This window comes from Larimichthys crocea, chromosome III (assembly GCF_000972845.2).
Source record: "Larimichthys crocea isolate SSNF chromosome III, L_crocea_2.0, whole genome shotgun sequence".
Classification (NCBI taxonomy): Eukaryota; Metazoa; Chordata; class Actinopteri; family Sciaenidae; genus Larimichthys; species Larimichthys crocea.
The window spans coordinates 10,092,144-10,106,748 of NC_040013.1; the positions used below are offsets into that span (position 1 = coordinate 10,092,144).

General features: G+C 43.7%; 1 protein-coding gene across 4 annotated transcripts in view; it reads left to right on the forward strand.

The window, feature by feature from the left end:
- Nucleotides 1-1,054: 1,054 nt before the first annotated feature.
- ptk7b (protein tyrosine kinase 7b) overlaps nucleotides 1,055-14,605 on the forward strand; it is a 73,703-nt gene continuing 60,152 nt past the window's right edge. Inside the window, exons 1-2 of one of the 4 annotated variants that reach the window (XM_027277313.1) lie at nucleotides 1,055-1,436; nucleotides 1,524-1,699. In XM_027277313.1, the coding sequence (XP_027133114.1) occupies nucleotides 1,579-1,699 (121 nt within the window). In that variant the 5' untranslated portion in view covers nucleotides 1,055-1,436; nucleotides 1,524-1,578. The remainder of the gene's footprint in view (nucleotides 1,437-1,523; nucleotides 1,700-14,605) is intronic. The other 3 variants (XM_027277315.1, XM_027277314.1, XM_027277316.1) reach the window with 3 other exon arrangements.

Consider the following 14,605-nt stretch of genomic DNA (forward strand, 5'->3'; position numbering starts at 1 on the left):
GGCCTGCCTTATTCATTGCAGCCACTTCCTATCATCAGGTAACATTGGTTTGACCCTTTAATCGTTTAAGCTTGGTCGACTGCATGTTTCTGTCAGCCATCTAGGTGCCAGCTGGACAAGCAACATGCCACCAGTCCCACACACAGTACTACAAGTGGCGGCAACAGGGGCCTTCCCTTAAATATTTAGTATTTGCAAGTGCATCACTGGATTTGTGGCATTTATTACCCGCTCAACTCAGAAATCTATAAAAATCTATCTATCTATCTATCTATCTATCTATCTATCTATCTATCTATCTATCTATCTATCTATCTATCTATCTATCGAGATTTAACCACTCAAATTTATTTAATTTATTTATTTGATTTGACAGATTGAACCAGCATAAAATTGGTAGAAATCTGAACATTTTGCGATCAATCTGCACTTTGTTATTATTGTGCATATTCGTTTTAAAGATCTGCATGTGCTGAATGAAACAGTGATCAGGTTGATCCAGGGGGTCGCAGTGTTGTATTCCTTATCCCAGGTCGGATACGAGCACCGGAAGCTCCACTGTAGGTAGAGAAGGGAAAACACGTCAAGCGACCAGAGATACACAGACTAAAACAGGATGTTTGATGTTTGGATTTCAAAATAAAAGAGCCATTTTTTGTACGTAGACCATGTTAAAACCCAACTGTTAGTGTTTAACTACAAGACCAAGACACAAGTGAGAAACATATGAATAAAAATACATTTGATTAAGTATAGTATCAAACATACATAGAAATAAACAAAATGTTGTGTGGAGTGGTGAGGAAAGAAAAATAATAGTAAACATATACATAATGTTAAAATATGTGAATATATGCTCAAATAGGGTTAACACGTGTTTTGCTTTATCCAGTACTGTTTTTGCACACCATGCAAAAACACGTAAAAATAAAAAACATTTTTTTCATAAAGTCCGATTGCGCCACAATTAAAGGAAAACGTGCAATAAATAGAAAACCTTTATTTTGAAAGTCCTAAGCGGAACCCAGGTGTGTTGCTTCCGCCCACTTGACGCTGGTGTAAAAAATCACACAGGCTGGTGGGAGGAAGCCAACTTGGAAACACCGCGGAGCGAAACTCCTCTCGGTGGAGACTGAACTCGGCCGGCGGCTCTGGACGCGGGCAGACGGCGGCTACACAGACCGGGTTGTAATGAACCACCGCGGCCTAAAATTCACTCAAACCCTCCGTCCTGTAAAACACCTGGAAGTTTAAACTTCGCTCCAAACTTTTCGGCGGGGCTTCTCAGTCTGAACTCGTTAAGTCGTTTGTGTGGCTGGCCTTGTTAAAAACCGAAGCGTCGGTCCGCACATGTTTCTGCCTTGTTCCTGCTAGTTTCCAAAACAACCAGGTGAGCAGGCCGTCTGGCTTCTCCCCCCCTCCGGGGACTTGCGCAGGTAAACGGGGTTAGTTTACCTTTACGCACACAGTGACGCACGGACCTCGTTGACGCTCCTCTTTTCGTCCTACGGCTCTCCCCGCAGCCGCAGCCGCCGCCGGAGAACAAGCACCGGTGAGCCGCCGAGAACCAGGACGGTCATGGATCTACCGGGAGAGAGCGAGACCCGGCGGAGAGAAAGCAGCAGGACCCCCGCGGTGATTAACAGGAGAAACACACCGGCGAACACGATGTACGCCGTCGGTTTTCTCTGCCTCCAAGGTTGGTAACAAAGCTGGGGAACATCTCCCACACACACACTTCTGTTTATTTGTATTAATTAAGATGCTACAAAACAACAACCCGCTCAGCGAGTGGTTGCTGCAGACCTCGACATTGACCTCCGTGCTTCTTTTTGAGGATTTGCTGTCGCTGGTTCAACTTAGTTCATTTGGGCTGACTGCCTGAGAGACACAGCGCTGAGGCTGGAGGTCCTGCTTCCAGCTGCTTTCCTCATTCATTACTGCAGAGCAACGTTTTCTGTTTTAGTTAAAATTTAAAGACTTTAAACTACATTCTTGTTTGGGGGGGGGGGGTTCAGAGGAGGTGGTAGGGGGTAACTCTCCCCCCTGTTCTCCCCCCTCCCCCTCTGACCCCAGTTTGAGGGGGGGGAAAAAACAACAACTGCAATTCTGTAAGTAAATCCAGGCTTCTGCCTTCAAGATGGCTGGGGATGAGGATATAAATGCTTCCAAGTGGAAAGAGTTTGAGTGGGGTGGGGGGGGACGGGGACGCTCTCTTTAAAAGAAATTGCTCTGTTTTACACAATCCAAACATGTCTGTTTGCATATTACCTTAGTTGCACAGTAATTAAATATCTCATCTGAAGCAGGGGAATGAAGGGGAGGAGGATGATGGTAGGTTTTCAGCCAGCACCGGAGGACGCCTTGCCGTGTCATTATGTATTCCCAGGAGTATACTTCCATCCTCGCACAAACAACACATTGGATACGCCATTTCTGATTATCATATTCATAACTCGGGTTTGCATGTTTGAACTGCCTCTCCGAGCCTCCAGCCTGGCATGCTTTCATGGGTGCCATTCATATGCACGGGTGGAGTGGAGTGGAGTGCAGTGCAGAGCGTCTGCCTGACTATTATCCAAAAAAAGAGAGAGGAGCTGGAGAAATCTCAAATTAAAATGATGCAAACGGCCTCCCACATTGTCAAAGCCTTAAAGTTCATAACCCCCCGAGACGAAAGCCCTGAAAAGATCTTTCCTAGTTTGTGTAAGGAATGCTCTTATCCTGCCAAGCATCGGGCTCATTAACTCAGCGCTCATCGTGTCAAAACTGAGTCGGGTTTATCTGATCTCCACATGTAGACTGAAACGCAGACCAGCTCAGATTGTGTTTTGCCCCTGCGCCTTCAACACAGCCCTGATAGTCAAGAGTGGCTGAAAAATTCCTTTAAGTTGAAGTGTGTGTCGCCCACCCCCCCCTCCCTCCGTCCTTCCAGCAGCCCTCCTCATGGTGCCCACTTTGGGATGAATGTGTCCTCTGTGTGCAGGCAGCAGGGGAGACGCAGGCTGCTGTGGGTTTGTGTTTATAACATTCATGAAAAGAGCCAAGCCAGGTACTGTCATGACAGCCTCGCGTTGTAGCCCGCTTTAGAAATATCCTATTTTTAAAAAAAAAGTGGCAAAGCACCGCAGAGGCCAGAAACGGTGACGGACGAGACGTTTTTATAGTGGCTTTATTCCCACATGAAGCAGTCTACAGCAAACGCACCATGTTTCTGGAGAGTTGTCTGATCTGCAGGATCTGGGCACTCTGCACAAATATTTACCCAGATCTTGTTTTATTCTCAGTTTACAGTCATCACTCTGTTTTGCAGCTGCTTTTTTGTTTGCGTCTCGATCTGGTTTTCCTTTTTGTAGCTGACCAGCGCCTGACGCAGCGCTCAGAGTAGATGAAAGCCACTTATGGAGTTAACGTCCATAATGTTAATGCAGCATCCGCCCACCTCCCTACCTATTGCTCTCACCCATCCTCCTCATCCTGTGCTGTGTTTTTCATTCCCCCTTTCCTCTCTGCTTCATCAAGACAATCTCGCTGTTGGAGTATCTATGTGAAAAAATGACCTGGCTCATTGCCGTGGCGCTGAGTAACATCCTCGCTCACTCATTTCTTCTCAGACCTCCACACCCCTCCGCCCCCCCCCTTTTGATCTCTCTCCCTTGTCATGCAGCTGGAGGAGATCTGCATTTCAGGTCTCCTGGCGCATTAATAATTTGGATTCCTGTGCAAAAAAAAATAAAAAAATATTCACCTCCTGATGATTTAGTGGTGTGCAATCATATTTCTTGATGGAATTCACAACCAGGTCCAGAGTTTGTTCATTTTGTGAATCTCCTCTCTGGCTTCCATAACCGGCTGTAAAACAAGATACTGTAACTACACTGCAAGGGTAGCAAACCACAGCTAAATTATTGGGCCTGTGTAATGGATTTACTGTTCTTTCACCTATCGGATGTGTTATCCTTTCCCAGAAGGATAACAGATAAAGGAAGTCAACATTGTGCAGACGCTCTCTCTGCATTCATGAATCGACCTGTATTTTACAGAGCGGCCGTTCCACTTCTGCTCTTATTAGAGGGTCCATGAAGCTAAACTGCAGCATTTGTGCAGTTTTCGGAGCAGATCCCACGTGGGCTTTCTTCGGGATGTTTTGTCGACGTACCCACCTGCCTCTGCTCTATTTTAAAGTCCATACGCTTGGCTCTTATTAACCCAACCGTGCCCGCAGGCTGTTTGGCTGCGAGCTGGTTCTGATTCTCTGAATACTCTGATTCAGAGAAGACGAAGGGTCGACGCCTATATAAACACAGGAATATGTTGCGAGGAGGGGGAAATTGTCGTCCAGCGGTTTACAATCCTGTGGTGGTCAAAGTGAAATTGTACTGTTGGAATTTATTTCAACATATTTGGGTGGATTGCAAAACAGGGGTCATCATCCGATTGCTGTCTTTTTGTGCACAACTTTCAGAGTAAACCGTTTGGATCTGGGCCCTGTTTTTTTTGTTTCTGTTTTTTTGTCCAACCACATCAAGTGATTCTTGCTTCTTCTGTCACCACAGTGCTGCAGGGTTGTATATCACACAAACATCTGTGTGATCCACTACAGTGTTCCTGCAACATGCTGTTTCAGCAAGCCAGAATAGGATAGTAATATGTGGCTTCAGTATTTTTGAAAGGCAGTTCGTGTCAGTGCTGGGCGATAACTCAATATTACCCTCTGTTGACTTCACGTCCTCTCTTGATGTGATCATATTATGTTGTTGTTCAACAATTTGCAGTTGTCTAAATAGATGATTCAAAGCCAGTTGGAATTAAAAACTAACTTTAGGATTTAAATTGGTAACTGAAGGTTTAGTTTATTTTCATATGAACAGTGTGGTCATGAAACAGAGCCCAACATCAGTTTGATTATTCTATTTATGACTGGTTTATGACACACATCGCTCTCACTCACTCATACATTTGATATAATCTTTATTATAGCTGGACCAGTACTGGATTTTTTGAGGCTGGTACAAACATCAATTTTTGAGAGTTTACAGTATCCTAATTACAGGTTTTGCTATAAATTCTTGAAGGTTTGGAAAACGTTTCATTTTAACCATTATGTTTTTAAGGTTAGGAAAATGATTGCATTTGAATATAGCCCTTTTTCAATATAATCTGTTGTTTCAATCACTCATGTAAACCAAAAATCTTTTAATATTTGAAAAGAAATGATCCGGTCATCACGTTTGTTTATTGTCTCCTGGCATTGAGCTGCATTGACTGACAGTGGCGCCGAAATGCAAAGAAATGTTCTGCTCCGCTTCACGCCTGGTATCAAAACAAAGTGACAATACATCTATGGCTGTGAGTCTAAGGGAAATCTTGCATTTATAGTAGCAATTTAGATTTGATGATAAAGGCTTCAAGAGTCTGGAAATCTTTTGTTAAGGTTCCTTGAAAGTGCTGGATAAGTGCTTGAATTATTCTCTCAAAAAGCTGTACAAACCCGGTATTTATCAAATATCGAAAACAAATCGTACACACTCCTGTTCTACAATTTGATCATATTAATTGGCTGTCTCTCAATATGATGCATCTACACCGACCACTGCTTCAGCTTTAACCTAAACAGAGGGTTTATATTGTAAGGTGTAGCATTTGGTCTTGGTTGTCTGTACATAAAAATACTCTGGAAGACAAAAGGCATGTAACCCTGCAGAGAAGCAATAAAAAAAACTGGCTCCAGGTTAAAAATGTCTCAAGTTTTAAACTTTACTAACATTTACTGCATTGGTGGCTGAAATGTTGTTCATAAGCGAATATTTTACAGAATTTTGCAAAGGTTGCCAAAGCTAGCTGAGCGTGACACCAAAACAAAGCAGTGAGCAGCAAAAAAGGCCTGATGAATAGACTTGAATAATAAGATCTGGTTCCCAGTGTGTTTGTGCACATCACAGAGTTTGACTGGAAGCACAAGTTGTGAGTCTGGGGGAGGATTTCTCAAGGTCTTCTCATGGCTCTTGTTTCTGGTCATTTATCAGTCAATGTTTATTCAGGTTTAGGTGAAGCCTTTTGAACTTGAGAGTCCTCCTTTTCACCCAGGCGGTATGTGCAGTTTGCACTCACTCCATTTCAGAGGGCTCTTCTCCCAGCGGAGGATCTTCTTGCACTCTCTCAAAGGTCACAATCACGGCTACCCAATATCTCTGATTTTGGGGTCTGTGTTGGTTCTAAATCAATGCACCCTTGTCTCCTCGGTGCTCTGTCCTCCAGACCATGACCAAATTGATATAGATCTGCCATCTTTAAAGATGTTAAAGCTAGTGAAGTGATTCTTTTTTCTTTTCTTTTGGAGGAGTAAAGAAGCCTCAAGTGAAGATCCATATCTATCCTTAAAATGTAATCAACCATTACCATGATGACTTCACCCGCACTACTTTATTTCTTCCTCTAATTGTCCTCACTGTGTTTATTTTTCTCACTCAAATAAATTGGCAGAGAGACAGAGAAAAAGTGCTTAATGTTATTACATTTAAAATGTATTGATTGGAATCATTTTTAAATTATGAATCCGTGTTTGCCAAAACAACACTCGCGTCAACCTGAGGGAGAGGTTAATGAAGGAAAGATGGATATGCTGGCTTCTATGATGTTGTGTCTGCTAACATTTTCCAAGCCGTAACTTCAAATGTTTGCAGTGTAGGAAGCGTACCTGTTGATTTGTGCAGGACCGCGTCTCCTTGATGTTCTTTGGTCGGACCGGAAAATTACCAGAGTTCATAATGACCACTGCCCTCCGCAGCCCCGGTTGGCTCCTTGTCATCAATAAAGTCAAATAAACAAAGGGCCGAGCTACTCGCTTTAAATGATGATTACTGCACCTAATGACCCGTGCGCTTGTGCCGCCGTGTGTATGTGTGTGTGATAGAATGCATGTGCGTTGGCTCATGTGTTTGTGGTTTTGCTGGCCCTGGTGTTGGACCCTGTGGTTATGATTGGAGTCTGGCCTTGTAGATCTCTGTCTCTTTTTCCTTCTTTCCTGTCGTAGTTGGTCTGTTGCCCCTCGTGGTTGCCAGTCTTTTCTGGAGGGATCTCTGTTGTTTATTGACTCGGTGCCTGCCTGCACAGCTCTGTCTCCTGTCTAGGCTGGAGGAGTGGGTAGCCTACAACCCCGACCCAACCCACCGCTGCTTCTGGCTTTGTTGTGTTGTACTCGGCAAAGTGCTCACGTTTTTTTTTTTTTTTTTTTTTTTTTTTTTTTTTTGTTTCTATGGTGTTTCCAATTACTTGCTGCCATGCTTCAGTGGGATAGTACGCTACAGGAGCTTTGTAATTTACCAGGGCTTAGGTTCTGAAATTCACTTGAAAACACAAATGATTCCAACCTAAACATTTATTTTTTAAATAAATCTCTTAAGACAGCAGATAATTCAAGCAGCATACAGTGGTGAGTAGGGCTCCAATAATTTTAGTCCAATAATGAGTCAGTTGACATAAAATGAGTGTAAAAGCAACAACTTGAAACCCCCACCCTCCTCAAAAATGAATCTGTTTTGTTTTGTTGAAAAGTTGAATAATCATCAAAGATTTTGTGCCATACATCACGGTGAATCTTTGACTTGACAGTTGGTCTGTCAAAACAAGATGTCTTCGGGACTTTTTTTTTGGTTTTTGGGAAATTACGACAAGCATTTTTAAATTACTTTCTGATATTACAGACAAAACACATAATGGATTCATCAAGATCATCACATTCATTTATAGGGAAAATAACCCATTGTTGCAGCCAGCCCCTGTGGTGAGTTTACTGTCAAGTGACACATTTCCAGTTCAGCTCAGACAGGAAGTACACAGGTAACCTCAAACGGCAAACCCCACAGGTTCAGCCCTCTGCATGTTTTAAACATAGTGTTGTTCTTTAGTCTGAAAGCCCATAAACACACCCACAGATTTTGATGGGATAGCCAGCAGCTATAAACAGTATAGTAACCTCCCTTCTGGTAGATATAGTTCTATTTTCTCATGTTACATATTGTCTTTTCTCCCAACACTAGTTTGGGTCTTAGTTACCAAGAACCAGGTGGACCTGTTATGGTTTAAGCTATAATTTAGTTGCCGTGATCCTTCAGTAATTTGACATTATTATCAGGTGTAGTTTCTGACATTTGCTCACCGTCTTTAACCTCAGCTCGGTCTAATCTGCTGTTGCCGGATCGCTTGTTTGCCATTAGTGATAACCCATGGTTTCATGTTCGCTTTTAAAATGATGAATACAGATGTTTTTACTGGTTTGACACTCTGCAGATATCCCCCACTCCGACAGTTGTAAATCCTTATGACGACTTTTCCTCCTGCAGGGCAGGTGTGAGGCCCTGGTGAGGGGAAGCTCGCCTTCAGAGGGAAACAAAATCCCTGTTTTGTTCCCACGTCTTTGCCAAAGCATGTGCAGCGCCGCCACTGCATTCAAATGCATCTGATCGAAACGTGCAGGAATGCCTAATTTGGCCGGTTTGAAGGGGAAAGGGGGAAGAAAGGAGGGCAGGAGAGGGAAAAGGGCGTCTGGCATGCCATTGCATAATCCCAGCAGCCATTAACTCTTTGTGTCCCGAGGCTGAATGAACTCATCATAGCAACGGGCCACAGGCAGAGTGACATCAGGCAGCTCTCAATCAACCCGCGACTCCTCCCCGCCACACCAGCAGATTTAAACAGGCTGAAAAGGCCTCTGGTGTTTAATGGGAAGGGCCTTCAACTGTGTTTGATCTTCTAATGAATGGGGTCAGCTGGCTACAACTGACCCTGCAGAGGGCCCAGTTGTTGTTTGGAGAGAATATATTTACCTTCAGTAGTTTGTAGGTCCCTCACTTACTTGTTCTCTGTTATGTTTGCCGGTGCTCCTCATTATGCTGTGCCTCACCTTTCCGCTGTGGGTTGCAGCCGAGCTCAAAGGCCGCAGAGAGAGCCAGATCTGTCTCCATGACAGCCGGTACAGTGTTAACCTCCTGGTCTTGGTACCTGACTAAACCTGCAGAGATAGGATTCAGTCTGTATGATGGAGCTGGCGTAATGCATGATTTAAGCTGGTGGCTTTATCTGTTCTTGGCATGGGGAGCCTGTGAATGTTGTAGACTTTCCTGGTTCCTTTGAATCTACCCTCGTACAATTTGGATGTGAACCAAGTGCCATACTGCTAGTAGTGTTCTCTCGGGGCTTCGGAGGAGAACAGGCGTATCTTTTCAGCTCTCACAAAGACCAATATTTCTTTTGAAATTGTCTCTGAAAGATATGCAGGGATGAAGAAAACATTCTTCAGAATCATTTTTAGGTGAGATTTCTGTGTTAAGCAAGCAGCCCAAAGAAAATGTGGGGATGGCTGCTATCTCCTGCATACTGTGAATACTGATCAGCCAGGATCAAATGTGCCTGCACGAGATGAAAACGTTGCTCAGACTATATTATCATTTATCCTTTACTACACTACCCTACTACTATACATACCCTATACACTTCTATAAAATTGGCAGTCAACACTGAGTCAGACAATTTTCATTTCAACATCTTTTTGACATCTCTTTGTAGTTTTTATTGCTTGATCTTTGCTTGATTTCTGGGATCTCTAACAGGAAAACGAATCCCTCCTCTGGCACTGGTCTCCACAATGAACGCAGTTTTTCTAACCGAACCGGTCACCACTGCGGTGCCATCTGTACGCGGTCTGAATTATCACATTTGCTCGTGCGGCCTCGTGGAAAAGCTTCTTTCTCGATCAGGTCACTGCGTTTGTTTACATCTTAAACCTCCAACCAGCACTTCGGCTAAACTCAATAACATTTCTTGTGGTTTGGGTTAGCCGACTAACACGCCATATCCTTTTTTTTGTTTTTTTTGTTATTTGTTTCTCTTTTTGTTCAGCCAAATGGCTCTTGTAAATTCTCATATTACGGCCTGGTCATCATCTTTTCCATGGCCTCTCTTTCATTTTGTGCCATGCTGACATGGAGTCTAAACACATCACAGTTAGAAGGCTGTACAAAATGGCACCATATTTAATAGTCTAATTTTAGGTTACATTTGGTTATGTGCTAGTTAGCTGGGCACTTTTGTAAACACGAGGCAGGTCAGTGATGCCATTTCAAATCATAAAAAGTATGTGAAAATATTATATTGTGGTTTAGTGAGGCTGCGGTCAGAAGAGAAAATGTGTTTCTTTTACGATGGTTTGTGTCCATTGTGCTGGAAATCTTCATGTGGTGATATGTTGAAGTCTGTTTAATCAAAAATGAAGGCCAAATAATAGTATGGGTCCAGAACTTAAATCTACATCTCCAACAGCTGTTTTTGTTTAGCAGACAAGCCCCCCATTGGCCCAGCAAGACATTAATTCATTAATTAAATCATTCATTTGCTCACTCACAGTTTTCAGATCCTCTCTTGTTGCCTCTTTTTCACAGTTGTACATCTTGTAATTGCATTTGCCCTGCGATCAGCCTCTAACAGTGAAGCCGGTCATTCAGTAGATTTATTTATTGGCTACATAATCACCAAGTGCAAGCTCCGCTGACCCAAGGTCTGTTACGCAGCCGTGTTTGACGACTATACGTCTCCTCTCCTGCAGCCAGAGCACCCAACGGCATTAGCACATCATGGCCCGGCATTGTTCTGTATTAGGAGACAGTAATTACCACAGCAGAGAGGGAAGCTCGTTACACGGCCGGCATCGTTATTTTCTGCAGATTCTAATTATGTTAAACAACCTCCCCAGCCTCCCCAGCTTCATCTCGCTCCCTCTCCGCTGCTGCTGTACCCGCACTCGATTTCACCTTCCTCTGCTCCTTTTCACTTTGCTCGTTCCAGTTTCACAACCTATGCCAACTACTTCAAAACCCCCATCCTCCTTTCTGCTGTCCTCTGTCTGAACCTCCCTTTGAGTCTGCGTTAATGCCAGACTTCAGTGTTTCTTTTAATCGGTTTTGACAGAGGGATGGCACGGCAGAGGCAGACTGACTGAGTGGGTTTGCTGCATGAGGAGGTTTTGGTAAAACTGCACCTCTTTGCGGTGTTTGAGAAGCGATTCTCTCGATGTGAGGGATCTGAAATGAGCCCACAGTTGTGTGGAAGTTGTTTTCATATTCAAACAAACTCTCTTAAGTGTGTATTGACACACGTTATTTAATGTCCTCGAGCTAGCTGTCGAGTCAGGAGAAATCTGTCTGTTTGGTGATTTGTTTTCAGCGCAACAAGAGGTCACAGGTTAGTCCAGTAACATCTGCTGCAGGAAGGTGCTTTCCTGTTTGTCTCGCATTACTCCCTCCATCCTTCCACACACAGCCTTTATCGTAGAGGCTACGATCAATTGTGTGTGTTGTACAGAGACTTGATCAAAACTAGTCTGCTGTTTTTAAATACTTATTTTAGGTTTCCATGGAGGATTTTAGTGCTGCACGGTCTAAAAGCTGTTTTCAAAAGGATTTTCCACTCTGCCAAGAATAAAAGCCTGGAGGGGCTAACTTGATCTTTCTATTTTTAAGGATCTTTTTACATTAAAATGGCGCAGTGTAAACATACTGAATATCACCACAGGCTGGAAAACACCATATGGATGAAAGTTGCTATAAATGAATCGCAGAATAAATAAATCACAGAATTGAGATGATAACCATCGGATCGTCTTCGCCTTCAGTCTGACCTGCTGGATTACAAAACTTGCTTCATGTTTTCAGGAACATTTCATAGTGAGGTGACCCACAAGGGGAGGAAATGCCACTAAAAGCACGCACAGCGACAAATTCCTGAGATAAATGTGCACTGATTATTGTGGTCAGTGTAAATGACTTGAAGGGATTACATTAGTTTATCTGTGGGTGAAATGAAAAGTTCATTCCAGCCATTGTTATCTCAGCTATTACCAGCCTCAGTCTACATTATCAGTATTCACCCTCAAAAACCCCACACTGGTCGATCCCCAAAGAGGACAAACACACCAGAAATAACACACACCACTACAATAGGCCGCTCTGTGCAGGTGCAGCCAGCTAACAGCAGCCTTGTTGACTGGGGAGCAGGACAGTGTTTCCTGTTCTTATCTGCTGAGGTGACGACAGACAGAAATGCCCGTGTTGTGTCTGACAATTGACAATGGTCCCTGGCCTCCCCCCCTCCTATGCCCACGAGCACACACACACACAGGAAGTAGATGCTTTATTGTGGATGTTTCCTCCTGGCGTTACGTCAGAGCGGATGAGGATCTCCGCAGTGTCCTCCCTGTTCCACGCTACGGCTTTCACCACCGCTTTGTGTCCTCGTCCAGGTTAGGACCCAAACAGAAGGCCACGTTCTCGTCTTTCCTCACCGTGAACCATGTGGCCGGGGGACTCGGCTCTCTGTGCGTGTGTGGTCAGGATGGAGGGCAAAAGCTGCGGTCTCCCTCAGGGTCTGGACAACAGCCGTGGCAGGAGAAGGCAGGCGGCTGTTTGGTTGTTGACTTCCTCTGGTTCAGATGGGGGGGCCTCCCGTGCTGCTGAACACACGCAGCTTTCACTACCTCTGGAATTTAAAAAATATGTGAACGCAGACTGACGCCACACGGGAACGGCTATTTTGTGTATGGGCATGTGTTAGTGTGGTATACACACATGGGCTGTGCACCTGTGGGTACATATCTGTCTGTATTTTTAGAACTAATGCTTTATTTGTTCTATTATGTGTCATTATTGAGGATTCTAGAGGAAACCAGACAATGAAGCAGACCCGATGCTTTATGCTTGTGTTGAAGTGGGTTGGGATGAGGCTACAGACCCATGTGTTTGCAGTCTATCAAATTGGACACACACTTCTTTTTTTTATTCATTCTTCTTTGTCTGTACGCATGACCGGTGATGCGTGATCCTCATCATTGCCACATGAGAAAATGCAAAGCCCGTGATGCTGCCTGTAATAGACGAGAAGATGAAGTTGCACAAATAAATTCAATCAATCTCTCAGGCATACTTTGCAGAAAGATGTCTCTTTTGGTAAAATACTATAGGCCATTATTCAGGGACGGAGCACACGCATTTCTCCTCGTTGCGTTTTTGCACCATGACTTCACCGGGGCTCTTTCATCTCCGTGTGGATGGTTTCCAGGCAGACGTCTTACTCTGGCTTTTGTGTGCGCCCTCCCGTCCTGTCATTTTGGAGGAAGCGAAGAAAAGGTTGCAGTGAAAGCGACACCACTGCCTTCCCTACAACCTCACAGGTCCATCTTAAAATGAGGTCAGATGACACACGAGCCCCGGGTGCACCACTCTCGCGTTTCCTCACTCTCCTGTTCAGTTCCCCCCTCGCACACATTCACATGGATGGTGGCATGCTTTGAAGGGAGAAAACTACTCCCTGACTCACACTCAGCAGGCACTCTCACACTGTGGTGTTTAAAAAAAAAAAAGTGGAGAAACCTCCCTGACTGCTTTTCAAAAAATGTCATGTTCGAACTGTTGGTGTATTTGGTGACAATCAAATATTCTTGCTGCATTCCTTAAATCAAGCTGGAAAAAATGTGTCAAATTGTATCTGTAGTGTTTCCATGTCTTGTGTTACTTTTTGGAGATTGATCTAGTGAAAATGTCACAACCACAGCTCATTAACAGTGATTGATACTACACCTTTAGGGTAAACTGCCACACCTTTTGACTTAAGTAATGTAATTTGAAAAGCTGCTAGGCTTTAATCAGATTCCTTTAAATCAGAAAGAGTGAGAAAACCCTTGTATCCTGATTAAAAAACAGTGGTGATCCTCACATCAGGGACGCTTATTAGAAAAGCGAGTCTTCAGCTTTGCAGCCAGCTGGGGCCGAACTTGACGACACCTCACAGAAAAGAGGCTAGTCATGAATTAAACAAGCACTACTATTCATAGACACCCACACAAATGTTTCTCATCTCTTACAAGAGAAAGAGTTGGATGTCCTGCAGCTTTTCCTCCACCCCTCCCTCTACGTTTGATCTTTTTTTTTTTTTTTTTTTCTGGCACTGTAACTCTTTCTAAAACTCTGTGGCTGTTCAAAAGGCATTAAACATGAGCGATTTCCCCAGTGCAGGGAAATAGTGAGAGACGTTCACAGAATTTTGCTGAGTGTATTTTAAGCATACAACAGGGCAGAGTCTCCCAGAGCTGTTGGCCCCTGCACCCGATTTCCGTCAGTAAACACTCACATTCACAAACTCACACTCATGTTAGTTATTATTATTTCTTTAAAGAAAAGTGTTACTTTGAGGTTGCCGGTTGGGGTTCACTCAAGTCTGTGCACTTCCTCCAGTCATTACTTTGTACCTTGTTTCTGGTAAATGCCAACGGTGGGTTTACTTTGGAGACTTTGACTATATTATGTAAATGTTTATGGAAGGAAGAAAGAGTGCACTTGGGCTTTGTTTTTTTACGCTTAGTGAGACCACATTTGGCTTGCTCTGAACAACTATAAAATGCTTAATGCTCATCACCATAAAGCGCAAGATTCATGTCTTAACTATGTTCCTTTTTGCCGTTCCAAATTGTTGGGAAGCCGATAAAAGCACAGACATGAACTTGACGACAGGGGTGTTTCTTTTTGCAGTTTCTGCTCAGGAAAGTTATTTTTTAATATAT